The 19,238-nt window shown below is 42.9% G+C and overlaps 2 protein-coding genes across 2 annotated transcripts in view; one reads left to right on the top strand and one right to left on the bottom strand.

Moving 5' to 3' along the window:
• Positions 1–425: 425 nt before the first annotated feature.
• Alg14 (ALG14, UDP-N-acetylglucosaminyltransferase subunit) lies at positions 426–16,384 on the bottom strand. The gene is made up of 5 exons (XM_050186074.3): positions 15,856–16,384; positions 14,960–15,162; positions 14,281–14,421; positions 6,204–6,263; positions 426–5,565 (listed from the first exon to the last, which is right to left on the bottom strand). Exons 1-5 carry the CDS (start codon positions 16,019–16,021, stop codon positions 5,395–5,397), a joined length of 741 nt encoding a protein of 246 aa, XP_050042031.1. The 5' UTR covers positions 16,022–16,384; the 3' UTR covers positions 426–5,394.
• An 84-nt stretch (positions 16,385–16,468) lies between these two features.
• Rpn1 (regulatory particle non-ATPase 1) overlaps positions 16,469–19,238 on the top strand; it is a 58,656-nt gene continuing 55,886 nt past the window's right edge. The window contains exons 1-4 of the mRNA XM_050186068.3: positions 16,469–16,580; positions 16,869–16,925; positions 17,037–17,201; positions 17,837–17,958. Of these exons, the coding sequence (XP_050042025.1) occupies positions 16,497–16,580; positions 16,869–16,925; positions 17,037–17,201; positions 17,837–17,958 (428 nt within the window). The 5' untranslated portion in view covers positions 16,469–16,496. The remainder of the gene's footprint in view (positions 16,581–16,868; positions 16,926–17,036; positions 17,202–17,836; positions 17,959–19,238) is intronic.

Genomic DNA, 19,238 nt, shown 5'->3' with positions numbered 1-19,238 from the left:
TGTTATTTACATAAAGAAAATTGGTGCAGACATGTGCTCTCGCACAACCGGGTTACACAATATGAGAACTCTATATTGGCTTGTATTTCTTCATTTGTTCTTATTCTAAATGTCCTACCGGCTTCTTGGCCAATCACACACCCTCCCCACCCCTTTGGGTATGAGCCATAAGTGTGGAAGTCATCATCATAATCAATCACCAGGTGATATTCTCAAACAACTAGCTGGCATTGGCACAATAGAGGAACATGTACAATGGTGCTATGCTTGGAGGCCAAGGTTAAATTCCAGCATCGAGCATGTAATTCTTTTTTTTTTTTAAGCACAAGCTATTCAGTAAGTCGGCCAGTAGCCGCTGTACGGAAAGTATGGGAGGGTTCGCAAAGAAAGCTTTGCTCTAAAAAAGAGACACTTGAACCAAGAAGTGGTGTTATGAGTTTATTCTGGAGATCTCAAAAATCCAGGATTGCAAACTTTGAATAAACAATAAAAGATGCACTGTGCGAACACTTCATAGCCAATTTCTTACGTCAGTTCACAGAAGTTTCACAAGCTTTTCAAAACGCTTAGCATTTCTTAGGCTGTGCGTTACTTGCTTTTGCTGCACTTGTCAAGCTATTGAAAAGAAGCTTGTCAAACAGCTTTGATAACAGACATCACTTTTTCCTGGACTGCCCAGGTTTTCGGCACACATGTCACAAGAAATTCAGTTTGACTCAAAGCGCTTGTGATGACAATACTGTCAATAAATTGCATGTGGGAAGCATGTGAATGCAGCTACCAGGGAGGAAATATAAAGGCAGATGTCTCAAGAAGTGCCACAACTTGCAAAATGGGCACGAAGCACTCTTAAATGCATAATGCCTAGTCCATGGGCCAGCCACAGACAAGGCATATTTGCACATGCCCGACTTTGTACTAGAGACTAAAGGTTAGAAACCAAGTCCCGAGAATGAAAATAAATACAGGAGCAGTCGCCATTCCTTAAAGGGACACTAAAGGCAAATATTAAGTCAATGTGGATTGTTAAAACACCACTCCAAAAACGTTGCAGCACTTGTTTCTTGCCAAGAGGCTTAGTTTAAGAAAAAATCGCATCTGAAGGGTCTGCATACGTTTAGCGCAATTCAAATCCTCCGTCCGCAAGCAGGGAGTGGTGACGTCGAACATCACTGTCCTTTACTGCCGTTGGTGAATAAAACGGATGCCAAACAGATGGCACTAGGTTTTTTTGTGCAAAAATGTAAATGCATGGCCATGGAGAAACTGAGCCAAGACAGAGCGTTGAATGCGCTGCTGCAGCTGCTCTTGGTCACGTGGCGTGAACCGTTCTGACATCCCGCAACATCACATGGACATGGAATTCTCTGCTACTTGCAGTTTGTACATGTTTTTTGAGACGAAGTGATAACGAAACTACTGAAACGCAAACAGCGCAGAGTCGAGTGAAAGTTAAACCTTTCGACCACCCTTGTCATTGTCAAGGGTAACATCAATCAGTTCTTTTTTCTAAATATCAAACAGAACTGGACAAGTAGCATTTTATTCAGTCTTATAATGCAATGCAATGTTGTTTTTATTACAAGTGGTTGAGTACTAGTGACAAAATTATAATGAGGAGTGCCTTTGTCATTGGGCTTGTGCTTGAATTTCCCTGGCAAGTCTCAAATCGTGTCCGGCATTTACCTCAATTTTTCTATTACTAAATCATTGTTTGCAATAATATTGGTGCCTTCGACATTCTCGAGCATTAATCTATCACTTCAGCTTGACTTAATATTTGCCTTTAGAGTCGCTTTAATATGTGACTCAAAACTAGAAAAGTTTCGCATATCATCTTTTACTGGACTTACAACAGATCAGGGTACTCCTGAAAAGCAGGATATGTTGCTTGTTACCTTCAAGGGGATTAAAAAAGAAAGAGGTCAACAATAAAACCTGAGTGAGATGTCCTAGATGCATTATGTTCTTGCAGTTTATGAATCCCAGCTGTTCTCACGACTAGCATTCTTTTCCTCAAAATATATAATCCCTTTCTTTTGTAAGCGATTTCTGAATGGGTACATATCTCCCATCTAAATGTTTCTCAAGCATTCATCGCATCCATCCACGCTGCACCAAGGGCCCGCTCGGTGCAGTGGGGGCTGCGGGAAAAGAACCTCTCATTCTTGGAGGAGAGTAAAAAGGTGTGAAAAAAAAATTGAAAAAAATCAAAGAATTGAACATTCGAGCATACTGACTGCTCAGATTCTGCCTAGTAGTAGTAACCTCGTAGTAGAAAACCCTGTGTAAAAAAGGAGAACACAGAAATTAAAAAAGAGCTGCACTGCAGGCAACACTCCTAGACATACCAGTGGTACTAGAAGTCGTTTGGGGACTTCAGCTAGAACATTGCCTTCCAATCTATGTATTAGCCACTGCAGACAACTATGTGGTGCAGTGCCTTGGGTGTCATGGTGTCTCAATTTAAATGCAACCTGCAGCTAGCTACCTGTGTGGCACACCTTGTGCTTGCCTTGGGCTATTGAACCAGCAGCAACCCAGAGGCACTGAACAAAAGAGCCTGCATCAAGTTTGCTTAGCTACATGTGTGACACCACAGTCGTCCGCACATTCTATCAAAGGGTGAATTCCAATGTCCCCATTGGCAACAATGGACACATGCTTGCCATGGGCTTTGGGCACACTACAGCAAAAATACTCTGGAGCCTCTATCCAGGTTCATGGCTGTGATTTTCCTTTTCTTTTTGATCAAGTTTTTCATCTGCCTTGATCCAGACAAGCTACCACACAAGAGCATACACACAACGAAATATAAGAAGCCACAATCAGGATATTGCATGCAAATACAATTTCTGGTTGCCCTAAAATGTGAACTGTAATTAACTCGCACATTCACAACACCAAACCAACTTCATCATTGTGTTGACAGCAACATCTTGCAAGAGCCTGCGCACGACATGCACGCCACTATGGTAAGCTTGATAATTTCAGTGTCAATTATTCCTGTTCAGAACATCATACTCAAACGCATGACCACTGTCAGCTCTCTCTCTCTCTCTCTTTTTAAATTTCAGTCTGAAACTTTGTCAGTATAAAATCTTTAAAATCAGGGGCAATGACTGACCATGCACTGAAGTGCCAGAATATGATGACTTTACACAAACGGAACATCCTTCTGCAAGAACATCCTGCTAATTCTACTTAATGCAACTTGACCAGTGTCACTTAGCTGATTTGATGCTGAGAAAGCATGCAGTGTCTTTCTTGACTCTACTCAGAAACTTGTTTCTGAATGAAAAGGCCAGTACTACATTACTTTCTTTCAGCAATGCATACAAAGCCCGTACTCCTAGTTCACTGTGAGAAATTGTGTGCAAGCAAATTGTTCTTTGACAGTCTAGCAGCCAAACATGCTGAATGGTGATAGCACAGAAACATGGTCAACAACCATAAGAAGGACAGCAGATCACCCATTTCGTAGAACTGCAACTTTATCGCTACTTATACTTTGATCCTGTTTCCACAAGTTACAAGTAAGGTTAGTAGCTTGTTTCTTTACAACACACAAAGCCCCAGCACACAACACGCATTAGTGAACAGACCATATGTTAGCAAAAACATTGTTGCGGTACTTTCATTATACAGTCATGCTGGCTTTTATTTAATATTTGTATTGTTTTTACCTCATATGTGTACTAGCAAATCACCACCCCCCCACTCCCAATAGAAGCAAGCTTTGGGCTGCAAACCTAGGAACACCACAAAACAAACAATGCCTCCACTTATTATGCAATGACCTTTAAAACACTGTTGGCAGCCCAAAAAATGTATCGCGAAACAAAAGGCAATGTTAACATCGTATGTTTTCAGCCAATGATGGTGAACCTCCTTAACGCACAGCCAAATGGCTCCAAACACAATGCACAGCCATGAACCTGAAGAATCCAGGCTATTAGTGAGGAATCCAGTAATATCTATGCCATAGATACTCATCTGAACTGTGCAAGGCAATACCACTCTGATGGTTACAGAGGCACAACACAGAGACTGTACATTAAACAAGCGTACACAAAGCTCATTTCTTTAAATGAAGCTAGATGCACACAGAAAGGAAAGGCCCCTTCCAGGGCGGCCGGATGGCATCACAGATGCTGCTAAACACATGTAGCCTGCCAGACGCTGGCATTATCTGGTAGCTGAAAGGTCGGTTATGGTTACTGCAGCAGCTAGCATGTTTCCCTCCTTTGGTTCAGTCATAAGAGCACAGATCTTGTTCCTCAAGGGTGTCAATAAAGAGCAATCTCACGATTCATCGGCATTTCAATGTTCAACTGTAAGAAACACTCCAGCATCAAAGAAAACCTAATCTAAATGCACAAGCACTTTTACTGTGCTTCTGGTGTTTAATTTTTTTCATGCTCATGGCAATGTAAGCACTAGATGCTTGCATTTGTGCTACTACATGCCACTTAATCTTGCACTTATTCCAGGTACTTCATTTATTTGACATTTCCTGCCACTTATACGACACCAATGAAGAGTTTGTCCCTCTCTATTTCGTTCCTCCATGGTAGAGAGCTTCTGGCAGTACTTTCATGACATGCCGACAGGATGCACAAGGGAGCACTGCAAGGTGCCTAGTTCCAGCTATGACTTGCAAGGATCAAGGAGACTGTATAGTTCCAGAGGCCTATTTTCGGCCTCGCATCACATTTGGCAGATGTTGGCTTGACATGTTTAAACCTTCAAGCCCTTCATCAAAGTAAGCTCAGGTGAGCCCCTTCATGCACCCACTGCAGTATCTGAGTGAACACATTTCTTGTTTCACGTTTACTCTCTGCCGCTCATTGTATGAGTGCAAGAAAACTGGACAGACTGCATTCTCTAGCCACTACTTGTTCCAGCGAAAGGTACCTGATTGTTTGATATGAAAAAAAGAAAGAAGAAAGCCCAGGAAATCATTCTTTTCTTCAGGCAGCCTCCTGATCTCTAATATGGTGGATATGCCATAGCAAACAGTTAGAGCTCCTAAAAATATGAAACTTCAGAAATGTCTCATGAGTTTCCAGTAACGTGACAGCAGAAATAATGAATATTTAAGAACAAGTGGCTCACCATAGTCAAAACAACAAGTACCTGTTGCTCGGATAACCTCAGGAAAGATAAAAAGCAATAGCTATGTACTATATGATGACTCACCTCTTTGTACTGTTGGAAAAGGCACACTAATCATTTCAATTAAAGCCTCTCACTGTGTCACAAGCATAACATTGGCATTTTAAGTCCAGAGGAGAGAAAACCAGCACAGCTCCCAAGATGCCCGGCACACAAAAGGTTAAGAATGCCTTGCACAATCCAGATGAGTTGCACAGAGATCAGTGGGTTGCCCACTTAGATGAGCAGGCCATGGTATCTAGCCCGAGGGTACTTGGTTGTGAGCTGAGGCCACTGGACCACGAAGTGGTCTGCAAGGTGGTACAGGATACGGCCCGATATTGACAGTGTCTTGACTCGGCAGAAGCTCTCCACAAACACCACCATTGTCCTCTTCGTACCCAGCACCTGTAAAAAGCATAGGTGAGGCTGAGCCACACTGTGTTAAAAAAAAGATAATAAGTGCTCAACATCACAGGACTCCAAGACCTATCCATTGTTTCCACTTGCTCAACGAAATGTGTTTTGGGCATGCATAATGTTTAATGTGAGACAGTAAAGGGCAATCCATTGAGAACATTACTTTCAAAGATGTGAAGCCTGACCTCAGGCTCTTCGTCAGTGACACACTATATTAGCAAAAAGGTTGTTTGTTAAAGCTTTGTCCTAACAGAACATATCCACCTATCTGACAAATCAGTTATAATTCACCATCCAAGCATTGTTTCAGAACATGTGACACTCAGTAACATGCTAGCAGTCAGATCTCTTTCTACACCTGCATTACAGTTTCATCGTTACCATGTATCAAGTGCTCCTGTCTCTATCTGACTTGATTAGACAACAGCAGCTTAATGAACAATTCACAGACTTCACTACACTATATTCCAATTCCTACGTGAATTTACCAAGGTTCACAATGCTTTACACATTGTTTATATCGCAGCAGCACCGCATAATTTAAAACTGCCATTAACATTAGTATCCCATTTTCTTGCACAATGTTGGAGCCCTCAACAATGCACAATGATTAATATGGAACTCACAGCCAGCAAGAACGACATCAACACAATTGGCACACATGTTCCTGGGCCATTGCAAAGAATCTGAAAACAAAGAAAGTGTCCCAGTATAAATTACACATTCATGCATATGCTGACCAAAGCTCCATACAGACAGCCTACCAGTTAAGACAGCTGCAAGTAAGAAAAAGTCACAAAAGGTAGGCCACATTTTTTACTATACAAGTGTGGAAAACCACACACTTTCCTTGCCTGCTAAATGCTCCAAATTGATTGTCTGGAAATCTGAAATCTGGGCAAAGTTTGCTTATATACTACCTAGGACAGCAGAGGTACCACAGCTTAACATAGATGCATAATCAATGGCAACAGTCTAAGCTTTCCAAAAGGCAGTATCAAGAACAGAATGAAAAAATGCTCGTGGACTGTGCTCAGAGTCACAAAGTGCATCTTTTTTTTATTTTCTCTAGGCTGCCTACCTGATGTAGCTGACAAAAGTTTCACTTATAGTCCCACACCTAACAATCCACCTGACCATTACACCAAACAGAACATGAAATGTGCTTTTATTTTATTTTTGCAGGACATGCTGCATGAAAGGACACTCAGTGTTTCCCATTTAAAAGTGTTGTATCGACGACAAAATGAATTTCAGCCATGTGTTCAAGCTAGAGCACTGCACAGGCCCGAGCATACCCAAAAGCCCAGGGCCTGGCCTGGGTAAAGCATAGCTTTTGGAGGGCCCAATCCAGGCACAGGCCCACTCACAAATGGATCCAGGTTGAGTTTTCGAGCCCACGTGGGCATTCTGCATATATCCAAGGCATTCTGTGTGAAGCTAAAGTGACAGGTTGGAAAAACTTGCTCTTAATTACCGTATTTGCAAGTAATGTGACCACAAATATAATCTGAAGGAGGACTTTCGATGTCTCAGCAAAAAAATACATATATATAGTATTGCGATAATAACACAGAGTTATGCCAGAGATTTTTTTTTTTTTTCCGGACAGTGGTGAGCTTGAATTTCACCTCCTCCAGTACACATCGGCAGGCTTGGAGTGATGCCTGACACCAGCGAAAGATGCCAAGAACGAGTGGGGCTATACTAATCCAAGTACAACCAAATTAGGAAGGCCCACTAAGCTTTAACAAAGACACAACCCTCACCAGAACGGGAATTGGCCTCCCTGGTACAATATTCGGCCACAGCCTCCCTGATGATATCTACAATTAACCAATGGCCCTCAGTCCCCAGCAGCTGCGGAGCACCTGACCAAGGCGGCGGTCAGGCCTGTAATGCAGCAGAGGGTGCTAAGAATCTCTGTGTCCGGACAGGCCGCCAATGGAAACTGACCCTTGCAACGTTTAACACCCGAACCCTCTCGAGTGAGGCTAGCTTAGCAGGACTCTTTGAGGAACTATCAGACATTGTTTGGGATATTATCGGCCTTAGTGAGAGTAGAAGAACTGGTGAGGCTAACGCATTGCTAAATAACAGCCATCTCCTCTGCTATAGAGGTCTCCCTGATAAGAAGCAATACAGGGTAGGATTCCTAATCCATAAGAACACAGCGGGCAACATTGACGAATACTACAGCATTAACGGGAGGGTAGCAGTAGTCGTGATCAAACTTAATAAGATGTATAGATTAAAGGTAGTACAAGCCTACGCTCCAACATCCAGTCACGACGATGAGGAAGTAGATCAGTTTTATGAAGATGAAAAAGCAGGCAGGTGAACAGGCAATTGGCAACTACAGCGTCGATTCTAGAAACGCTAGAGGAGAGATGCTGGTAGAATTCCAGAAAGGAATAAGCTGAGAATAATGAACACCTTTTTCAGGAAACGTAGCAACAGAAAGTGGACCTGGAATGGAAAAGCCTTAATGGTGAAACAAGAAATTAAATTGATTTCATACTTTCTGCCGATCGCAGCACAGTGCAGGATGTAGAAGTGATAGGTAGGGTAAAGTGCAGTGATCATACGTTAGTGAGGGCTAGGATTAACCTCAATTTGAACAGAGAAAGAGTAAAATTGGTCAAGAAAGAACAGCTTGACTTAGAGGCAGTAAAGGTAAAAGCAGACAAATTTAGGCTGGTACTTGCAAACAAATATGCAGCCTTAGAACAGAGAAATGATTATGATGAAATAGAGGTAATGAATGAAACCATAACGAGGCTGGCTTCAGAGGCAGCTATTGAAGTGGGAGGCAAGGCACCAAGGCGACCAGTAGGCAAGCTCTCCCAAGTAACAAAGGACCTAATAAAGAAACGATAAAGAAAGGAAGTGTTCAACTCAAGAGATAATATAGAATTCGCAGAACTGTCAAAATTGATCAACAGAGCGAAAATAAGTGATCTTAGAAATTATAACGTGAGAAAGACTGAAGAATCCGTAACAAATTGTCGCAGCCTGAAATCAGTGAGAAAGAAACTTGGCATAGGACAAACCAAGATGTATGCACTGAAAGATAAGCAGGGTAATATCATCAGCAATCTCGAAGGTATAATAAAAGCAGCAGAAGAATTCTATAGTGACCTGTACAGTACCCAGAGGACTCGGGAGTATTCTATTCGAAACAATAATGAACAGTATACAGAAAATCCTCCTATAATTCCAGATGAGGTCAGAAGGGCCTTGCAAGGCATGAAACGGGAAAAAGCAGCAGGAGAGGATAGAATAACAGTCGATTTAATCAAAGATAAAACTGGCGGCTCTCTATAAGAAGTGTCTATCGACTGCAAGGGTCCCAGAAAACTGGAAGAATGCAAACATTATACTAATCCACAAAAAGGGAGACATTAAAGAACTGAAAAATTATAGGCCCATTAGCCTAGTCCCAGTGTTACGTAAAATATTTACCAAAATAATCTCCAATAGAATAAGGGCAATGCTGGACTTTAGTCAACCGAGAGAACAGGCTGGCTTCAGGAAGGGATACATTACAATGGATCACATCCATGTCATTAATCAGGTTATCGAGAAATGCTCAGAGTACAATAAGCCTCTGTATATGGCTTTCATAGATTACGAAAAAGCATTTTATTCAGTAGAGATACCAGCAGTCATAGAGGCATTGCGTAATCAAGGAGTACAGACCGCTTACGTAAATACCCTGGAAAATATCTACAGTGATTCCACAGCCACCTTAATTCTACACAAGAAAAGTAGGAAGATACCTATAAAGAAAGGGGTCAGACAAGGAGAAACAATCTCTCCAATGCTATTCACTGCGTACTTGGAAGAAGTATTCAAGCTATTAAACTGGGAAGGTTTAGGAGTAAGGATCGACGGTGAATACCTCAGCAACCTTCGGTTTGCCGATCACATTTTTAGAGCGCAGCTCTTTGGCGTCCGTTCCTGGGTTTCGCGTCGTCGTCGGCGTTGTCGTCGGCCTCGTAACCAGCTCCGCCCCCCTTTCATCCCCCCAGCGCTAGCAGCGACCGACTGATACCGCTGGATGCCGCTGACGCCGCTTGAGAGTCAAGATAACGTGACTGCATAGAACACCGTCGCCGCCATGCAGAAAGAGGAGGAAAGGGTCCCCCTGTTCTTGTGTGGCGGATAGGGTGCTCTTCAGTTGCCGACGCGCCGGTTATTTCACGTAGGCCCCGGCACGTCGACGAATACGTGACCACCTTCCCACGGCTAGACCTGGTTCTTAGCGCTGCGGAAGCGAGGGTATCATATTGTTTGTGTCGGCATCGGCGGCGTTGTCCCTGAAACCAACTCCGCAGCTGGGGTTGACTCACTATCGGCGTCAGCGGCATCAGTCAGTCGCTGCTATCTCTTCCCTCCTCCCTTTATCGTGTTGTCCGCTTGCTGCGCGCGCTTCTGCCCCCATCGTTTGCCGCTGGGTGTACACGCCGCCCCCCTCCCCCCTCTTCCTGCGAGTCTCCGGTTGTCAAAGCGCCGGCTCGAACTTAATTCCTTTCTTCGCTCCTCCTCCAATGCAACCCCTGTGCGGTGGCAATCAGAGAGCCAGATCGGTGGCGGCGGATCTGTATATGTGCACCGCCCGAGCCGAAATTGCCGCTGCCGTTCGCCCTGTGCGGTGGCAATCAGAGAGCCAGATCGGTGGCGGCTTGACGTAAAGACAAACAGCAATTTCCTAACACTTATGCGGGAGAACATCCCGTTCCTCTCGCTCGTAACGCGTCCCACGGCTGTGACAACCTCACGAGGCACTTGTATAGATCTCGTCTTTGAGAATCAAGCATTGGTGTACCAAGTCGAACATATATCAGTCTATTTCTCCGACCACAAAGTTTCCTTCATGACTGTCAAGAACTGTTAGTGGAGTCTTTGTTAAAGGAATACGTCTGAAAAATAAAAAAAAGATTCTGTGATAGCGCATACATGTGTTGCTCGATTTCTTTGCCTCAATCTATCGAAAAGGTGAAACAGCTTATTTGCTGCGCTCAAATTTCGCATTAGGAAGTAACGTAATCGTCGGTAATTTTTTATTCAGCAACACTTCGGGCGAGTTACAACAAATGATTGAGGACCTTAACAGAGAGAGTGTAAGAGTGGAGTTTAAGATTAATATGCAGAAGACAAAGATAATGATAAATAACCAGGCAAGGGAACAAGAGTTCAAGATCGCAAGTCAGCCTCTAGAGTCTGTGAATGATTACATTTACCTAGGTCAAGTAATCACAGGGAACCCTGACCATGAGAAGGAAATTCACAGAAGAATAAAAATGGGTTGGATCACATACGGCAGACATTGCCAGCTCCTGACTGAAAGCTTGCCGTTATCATTGAAAAGGAAAGTATACAGTCAGTGCATTTTACCGGTGCTGACATATGGGGCAGAGACTTGGAAACTGACAAAGAAGCTTGAGAACTAGTTAAGGACTGCGCAAAGAGCGATGAAATGAAGAATGCTAGGCATAACTTTCAGAGACAGAAAGAGAGTGCGTTGGATCAGAGAGCAAATGGTTATAGACAACATTCTAATAGACACTCAGAGAAAAAAATGGCACTTTGCAAATCATGTAATGTGCAGATTAGATAACCGTTGGACCATTAGGGTGACCGAGTGGATACCAATAGAAGGGAAGCGCAGTAGAGGACAGCAGAAGACTAGGTGGTGCAACGAAATTAGGAAATTTGCAGGTGCTAGTTGGAATCGGTTGGCGCAGGACAGGGGTAATTGGAGATCGCAGGGAGAGGCCTTCGTCCTGCAGTGGACATAAAATAGGCTGATGATGATGCCAGAAAGAAACAGAAAACGATGCATAAAAGGGGATGACCACAGGGTGCTTGATTCATCATTTCTGCAAAGTGCCATTACAAAATACAGTGAAAGAACGAGTGTATGCACAATTTACTATTTTTCTCTGCTTGAGATGTCTCTTTCAACCAGAACGGCGTTGTCCTCCATTCTACCAAAGTTGTTGTACAGACAGCACTTCAGAAGTGCCCGCAGCACAAGTGAACACGGCAAAGAGTGTTCAATTAATGGTGTTCGAATACGGCTCTGCCAGCAGTAGTGATTGCAATGGCGCCTACAGGTTTAGTTCACCGCATTTTGAAGCGGCAGGAAAAAAAGGAAAAAAAGAAAAAATTAAATAAATAAAAAAAAACTCATGAGCCATTCTACTCTGTGAAGGTGGATGACCAGCAAAGCTGTGTAGCAAACGACAAAGAGGTGACACATGATTTTGAACAAAAATACTAATACATTTATTGTCTTGACGAGTGATCATCGTAACAAAAGGTACACACATACATTTATTGTTATATGTTCACGTTAATTCATGTTATAAATTCGTTATAACCCACCACAGTAGCTTAGTGGCTATCTAAGCATGAGTTCGCAAGATAAAATATCGGCCGCAGTGGCCACATTTCAGTGTGGGTGAAATGCAAAAATGCTTATGTCTCGTGCATTGGGGGCATGTTAAAGATCCTGTGGTGGTCAAAATTAATCCGGAGTCTCCCACTACAGCGTGCCTCATAATCAAGTCATGGTTTTGGCACCATAGAACGCCAGAATTCAATTCTACGTTCGTTATACACATTCATTATATACATTCATGTTTTCATTTCACTATATATTGAGGCGAAGAGTTTGAGACCGAAATCACCGCACCGACTGGCAGTGGGCCAGTGCCATCAGCGCCTTCGCAAAGGGAGGGGCAGTATGGGAATGCTGTCATGATGAGCACCATCGGAGCCAGCTGCGGAAGATGACAACGAAGGCGCGAGCAGTGGCACGAGCACGAGGGGCAGCACAAGCCATTGTTGATGACAATGGTTTTTGCTCGTACACATGAAAATTTTGAGGAACCCTAGCCATAAACAGCTTCACTGTAAAAAAATTTATATTGATGCCACAAACATGAATATAATGCAAGGCGCATTCTTCTAAGGCCAGAATTTTTTGAAAAGAAAAAAACTTGCATTAGATTAACAAATATACAGTACCATAGCAAACAAAATAAATGCTTGAAGTTTTCATTATTTTTTGTTTGTACAAAAACAAACTTCCCTCGAAAGCAAAAAAAAAGGGGGGTAAACGTAGCCCTTTACACAATTTGACTCTTACCACATTTGAAACAATTACTTTATTGCAGTTGCGCTACTTTACTACTTATTTGTTGTACCACATTGAAGACTGCTTAATGGTTACTGCAGCACACATCAATGGCTTCCACCTTGACGGCATTCACAATGTTCTTCATGGGCCTTATATTAACACAAGAAAATTACTTCAGCAGGTCAGTGTAGCAGCTCATTCCCCACTCACATGCATATAAGTATGTGTGATGTTAAATGATGTCCTTAATTCCAAATGAAAAAGGAGAAAATGCAGTTAGCTGTGATAGCTTGGGTCATACTGTGTTTTGTTACTGCCTCCTTCAATATTTTTGTGCCCAAGTTGGAATATGCTTGCTTTCGATATATCCCCTAAGCTATGGCAGTTTTATAGCATGTGCACATTGATTTATTTGCTTCAGCAGAGTCGGGCTTGGAGTCATGGGCTAGGGCTGGGCTTCCCCTGATGGGCCCAAGCCGTGAAATCAGGTCTGTGCAGTGCTCTAATTCAAACCACAATAAAAAATACTTCCACTTGTTTACATCCTGCACACTCCCAAGTACCTTTTCGGCATATAATACCTCTCAATATATCAAGTTTCCTTTTTCTACAAGTACTATGTAGTTAATAACACTAAATAATGCATACAACCAGACACATGAAAAAGACAAGGGACAGAGTTACTCCCAACTGTTAATTTGGGGATGCTGCCTTCAGATATATAGCACAAAAAAAGTGTCTGCAGAACCTGCAGAAATAATAAAAAAGAAAAAGATTCACATTTTTAAAAACAAGAAAATTATTTTACTAACATTACAGCTGGTGGAACAGTATTTGTCAGAGTGAATGGGACGACAGAACAAATTGCTCTTTAAGGCATAGGAAGGGGAAAGGGTGCAACTATGAGTACAAGTGGCACATGTGGAAAGAACATGTGGATGGCTGCGATGAGTCACAACACTGTAGGAAATCCACGGTATCACTAAGGCAGCACTGCTGCCCCGCATCCCCCCAAGATTATTGTCAATGTGTGCAAGATAACTAGAATGCCATTCTACAACAAACTCGCCATGAGCAGGTGGCCACCACTGCTTTATCACGAGATGCAAAAGGTCATGGTGTGTGGAAGGTATAGAAAAGCTATGCGAGATAATAGTGGATTAAAACAGAATGCAAGTGGTTAAATATAAGATGATTTATATATGTATATATACAGAGAGAGACAAAAGGACTGAAATGTACTCACAATTATATGACACAGTAAGGAAGGAGTAATACAAAAGCAAAAAGTATCAGCCTAGTTTATTTTTCTTCTATCACGTTTTAGTTACCTAGGAGAGCTATCGCCAATATCCATAACATCATTAACAGATTTAGCAGTTCAAAGATGGTACTTCAACTGCTCTGTTACGTTATATTTGGTTTACCAAGCATCTTGCTATGCTAAAAGTGACCTGACAGCTCTTTCAAAAGTGTAGTAAGCAAGTTATCATGGCTTAATGTTTTACATTAATACTTCTTTAATGTTTGAGCCGCAAGATGTAAATACTCACAACATCTGGCGAATGGCGCAAAAGGATGGGTGCCGATGCCAAAATTGCATAAACTGTTGTTGGCACCGTAGTCAGCCAGGACTGGTGCAACTCTCGACTCCTTGGAATACGCTCGACAACATAGTCGGAAGGTTCTTCCGCCTGAAAAAGTGATGTCAAGTTGCATTGTCATGCAATGAATAAGCTACTAATTTCATCCACAGGCATTACGCTCTAGAACCATTTGTTGTTGCTTTTTTTTCTTTATTATTTTGTTTATTCAGCCTTTCACAATGCCCGCTGTACTCGGGAATTTATGCAGGACCAGAGCATGTGAAACAATTACTTTCTTTTATCACTTGTCACAACTGGTCGCTTCTAGCAATAATGCAGGTGTGGCACCATTTATGGCCAATTATATACGGTACAAAAGAATCATAACAGAATTGTATTGTCCACTATCGTAATGATACCATGTGATAATAGTACTGCACCTTTTAATGGCTTTTGCACCTTCAAATCTTTGCACTGCTGTTTATCTATACCATATTTAACGTCAAAGTTTACAGGGGCATGCAAGACAGTTTCCTGTGAATGTGTGATGTAATATGGCTACTTCAGCATGGCCACTCACGTAGCATCAGCGCGGTTTAAGAGTCTTAGTGTTTATCACTTCCAAAAGTAGGTAACGTTTTTCTACCTCAGGTCCGTCGCTGGCGTCCTTTTTAGAAGAGAGGAATCTCAGAAGCAGCACCTGTGACGACGATGCAACTCTCCACATCTCTAATTGTTTGGCTTTATCGGCGCTCATTGGATCCGTTGTGGCCGTCACGTAGACACGAGGGCTGTACGATGTTGTCGATATGTTCTCCACCAGCTTAAGCATCTCGAATGTGTGGCCGCCTGCGCAACAAGGTAGACAAAAAATTAAATTAAATTATGGGGTTTTACGTGCCAAAACCACTTTCTGATTATGAGGCACGCCGTAGTGGAGGACTCCGGAAATTTCGACCACCTGGGGTTCTTTAACGTGCACCTAAATCTAAGTACACGGGTGTTTTCGCATTTCGCCCCCATCGAAATGCGGCCGCCGTGGCCGGGATTCGATCCCACGACCTCGTGCTCAGCAGTCTAACACAACAAGGTAGACAAGTTGAGACGTAAAGGAGAGAGCATATCATTCACAGATTCTGGCGCACTACAGCCCGTTGCTTACGCGGCACCGACGTGGAACTAGCAGCGCCCACTGAGCAACGTTCGCACTTCGGGCGTGACGGTGTTTGTCCGAAACGTAACTGCTGGCAGATGGTCGCACATTGCTGCGTATTCGCCGGCTCGTTAAGGGGCAATGCTACCGTCGCCATGGGCGACACATAGCAAATAATGGTCGTAAAACGTAAGATTCTTATCACAGCTGCCGCGCACAAACTTTCAGCACGGATTCCTTAGCAGCAAAGAGCGCGAGTCACCGCACAGCGTCCATGCAACTCGTGATGCCCGAAAAGAGCGACAGCGAATATGTAGCATCGTCTGTCGATTGTGCGTTGTTTACGGAACGGTACAGTGTCGTTGCGAAACTATGCGGACGGCGCTTACCTGATCCTAGCACAATCATCAGCTTGGCAGGTTTCTTGCGAGGTACCTTGCATGCTTCGGCGGTATGTCTGATCCTAACTAAAACCCAGACAACTCGAAAGAGCAGAATGATTGCCAAAGTGACTATCAGGTGTTGGAGGTAGGTCGCGTAGGCAAACGTTTCCATCGGATGCGTGTGATCGGCAGGCGTTTGCTATGGCAAAACTGAAACTGGCAAGACGACGTCCACGTAGTTACTCTTTATCAAAATCCTCGCTCGGAGGCGCTACATCTTTAACTCTCGTCGGCTTTGTCGAGCGCTACTGACGCTTCCTAACTTGATGTGCACTCAGTTGCAGCGCGCTGGACTTAGCTGCAGTGCATTATTCCGCACGATCCGAGACGCAAGCGTACGTCCATAGGGGTACGTCACTTCGCAACTGTAGCCATAGTGGTGTCGCCCCGGTGCGAGAGTTCTACGCAAGATGCTTTAAATATCGAGTAAAAGCGCTCAGGAATATTTATAGATCTTCAATATTAATTAAAACATTGATCTATAGTTAAATTAGTTAGTCAAGTTACTTTACATATTTAGTTGCCGATTACGCCTGAGCTGGCCTGAGCTACACCACGTGCAGTGCCTGGCTTGGAGAGTTTCAAACATGAAGGAAAAGACGGTCGCACCGGCTGAAGGCGAGCAGCCTGCAAAAGAGAAGAAAAATGAAGGAGAAAAGGAATTGGAACTTGTGAGTGAATCTTACAAATATCAGGTGCCTCATAAGGCACCAACTAACAGCACTTACTTCGCGAACTGTTGTTCTTTACTCGTCATTAACATGTGCCTCCAAATCTTGCTGTCTCACTTCGCGCACGTCTGTGATGCACTTTTTTTCTGCACATCGTTACAAATATAATTTTACTATTCTTGTAGATGTGTAGAATTGTCGTTTTTTTTATTATCCGTCGCTGTTATGTGGTATTCGGAAGAGCACTCGCTTGTCGTCTGATTGTCGTTCCTTGCTGCATGTTTTCAGACAGAGGAAGACAAACAGCTTCAGGACGATCTGAACCTGCTCGTTCATCGCCTCGTCGTGAGTGTTTGTTGGTCTGTCTGTGCGACTCTTACGCTTGGGTAGTCCTGTCTTTTTCTTTTTTTTTTTTCTTCCGCGGGCACTTAACATACTCCCCATTGGCGCGAACAGGAGGATGACATTTCACTGTACCTCGGTGCTCTCGAGAACCTTCGAGCTCAGATCAAGGCCTCGACCACGTCGATGACGTCGGTACCCAAGCCCCTGAAGTTTCTCAAACCCCATTACAAGACGCTGCAGGAGGTCTATGAAAAGATCGAAGAAGAAAAAACGAAGGTGAGCCTGCGAAATCGAGTGACTGACTTGTCAGAAATTGTTCAACCTGCAGTATTGTCTCCGTTCGCTGCAGTGAATGAATGTGCAAATAAAACTTATTTTGATTCTGACAAACCGCGTTCGAAAATCAGTACTGTAGTGCCGAAACAGAACAGCAAAGTAACGTTAGTTTCAGCTAGTTGCCTCGTGCAATATCGTAGCCATAAAAAATTACTGCTGTGTGAGAAGTGTCAGTTTGAAATCAACTGTCTTTTTTGCTTGCCTGATGATGATGATGTCAGCATAACGTACTGATTTGCAGGCTTCCGTGGGCAAACATTTGCTCCTTTCAAATTTTTCTTTCACTGACAGAGCACGTGCAGTTATTTATTTACCTACTGAATATCCGAATTGTACAGCTCTCTGACAATAAAATCTAGCCTGCTGCTACTAATGATGATAAATAAGTTCGAAATTTGAGTTCTTGTTTGTCCATTTGTTGAAAGGGTTGCATGTTTTGAACTGGCTCAGGTTTAGGCAGTAATAAGGAGCCTGTGGTTGGCTTGTGTAACACTCTTAAAGTATGTAAGAAGCAGGTTGGCTGGTGACACTCATTAAGTATCAGTGGTTGCTGGCAACTGTTTTTCATTTTACAGAGATTTTGTGCTGACATTGTATCCATCTTGGCAATGACTATAAGTGAGGAACGGGAGTGCCTCAAATACAGACTTCTCGGATCACGAGAAGAGATTGGCTCCTGGGGCCATGAATATGTGCGGTGAGCAATCTTATTTTTTTTCTCAGCTGTCATTGCCACAAATTTTCTTTCACGATTGCTCATGTAGTATTTACTGCAAAATTTTGCAAACATTCAAGGTGTTAAGAACGAAATGCACAATCTTTACTTGTGTGGGAGCTATAAATTTGGATCACTTACTCTTCAACTATGCCCCAAGCTCATAAAGCTTTTGAAACCATTGTGGGACGTAAAATTACCAAATGGGATGTTGTAGATTCTAAGGCTGCTGCACCACTAAACGACAATTCATGCATTACCAAATGTGCAAAAATTTAGTCACTGGAGTTTTTTTGTGGTCGACTTGTTTCTTTCACTAAGCAATTGTGTGGCGGCACTCAAGATAGCTGTCTTTTGGCATTGAAGCAAAGAGCAAGTACTACACTTGTTTGTCCTACAGTTTAATCTCGATATAATGAATCACGCAGGGCCGCTGAAAATAATTCGTTATTTCGAAATATTGTTGTAGTGAAAAACTTGCGGTTATAAGCCAGTGGTCAAACTTAAGAAATAAAATGACGTACCTTGGCAGTAGACGTGTGTGCAGACAAGCATACTCTCAAATAAAAATGTTTCACTCCCTTCAAAGCTGCTTTATTTGAAGAAATCAGTGATTTTCTTCTGATACGTGCAGCCTGCTTGACCGATTAGGAATGCGTCTACATTCCCACTCGCAGCCGTTTCCTCGTGGGAGCGAGTTGTAACTCCTGGTGAAGCTTGACAATCTTGTCTCAGTCTTTCAAAATGATCGCGACGGTTGATGAGGCAATGCCACGCTGTCTGCATGTCGATTTGCTTTTTCCTGCGTCGATTTCATGCAGCGAGTCCAATTTGTCCTGCAGCAAAAACTGCTTTCGCTTCTTGGCGCTGTCGCTAGCTGCATTCATTGTTGGATCTCCCGCAAACTTCGCCACAGCTTTGTGGTGAAGATTGTGGTGGAGCAGTTGGCGCTCAATGTGGTGATGATGATAGCTACTGCACTCACAGTTTCTGTTTCACGTGAGAGTTGCAGCCCTGTTACTTTTAGCTGAATTCATAATACTGAGGTTATAAAGGGGAAAATAAATTATGTGCTTTATTCTGAAATATGCGCTGTATTGAAATTCGTAATTCCGAAATATTTTTACATTGAAAATATAGGCAATCTGGCGGGTACTATTAATATATCCGTAAATTTGAGAAATTAATTAATGTGGGGTTCATAGTAACGAGATTTGACTGTATTATTTGTCTTCGGCCTAGTAAAAGACCTTGACAACAAA

The sequence above is a fragment of the Dermacentor andersoni genome, chromosome 11 (genome assembly GCF_023375885.2).
Source record: "Dermacentor andersoni chromosome 11, qqDerAnde1_hic_scaffold, whole genome shotgun sequence".
Lineage (NCBI taxonomy): Eukaryota > Metazoa > Arthropoda > Arachnida > Ixodida > Ixodidae > Dermacentor > Dermacentor andersoni.
Note: the sequence above shows the minus strand (reverse complement) of the source record. Positions and strands in the feature narration are given on the sequence as shown.

What these genes read in the sequence shown, in the direction of transcription:
- Alg14 (XM_050186074.3), bottom strand. Translation starts at nt 16,021, where the DNA reads ATGGAAACGTTTGCCTACGCGACCTACCTCCAACACCTGATAGTCACT. An exon ending in ACGCCAGCGACGGACCTGAG is followed by an intron (nt 14,422 to 14,959) that starts GTAGAAAAACGT and finishes TCACTTTTTCAG; the next exon opens with GCGGAAGAACCTTCCGACTA. An exon ending in TGATGTCGTTCTTGCTGGCT is followed by an intron (nt 5,566 to 6,203) that starts GTGAGTTCCATA and finishes TGCTTTTTACAG; the next exon opens with GTGCTGGGTACGAAGAGGAC.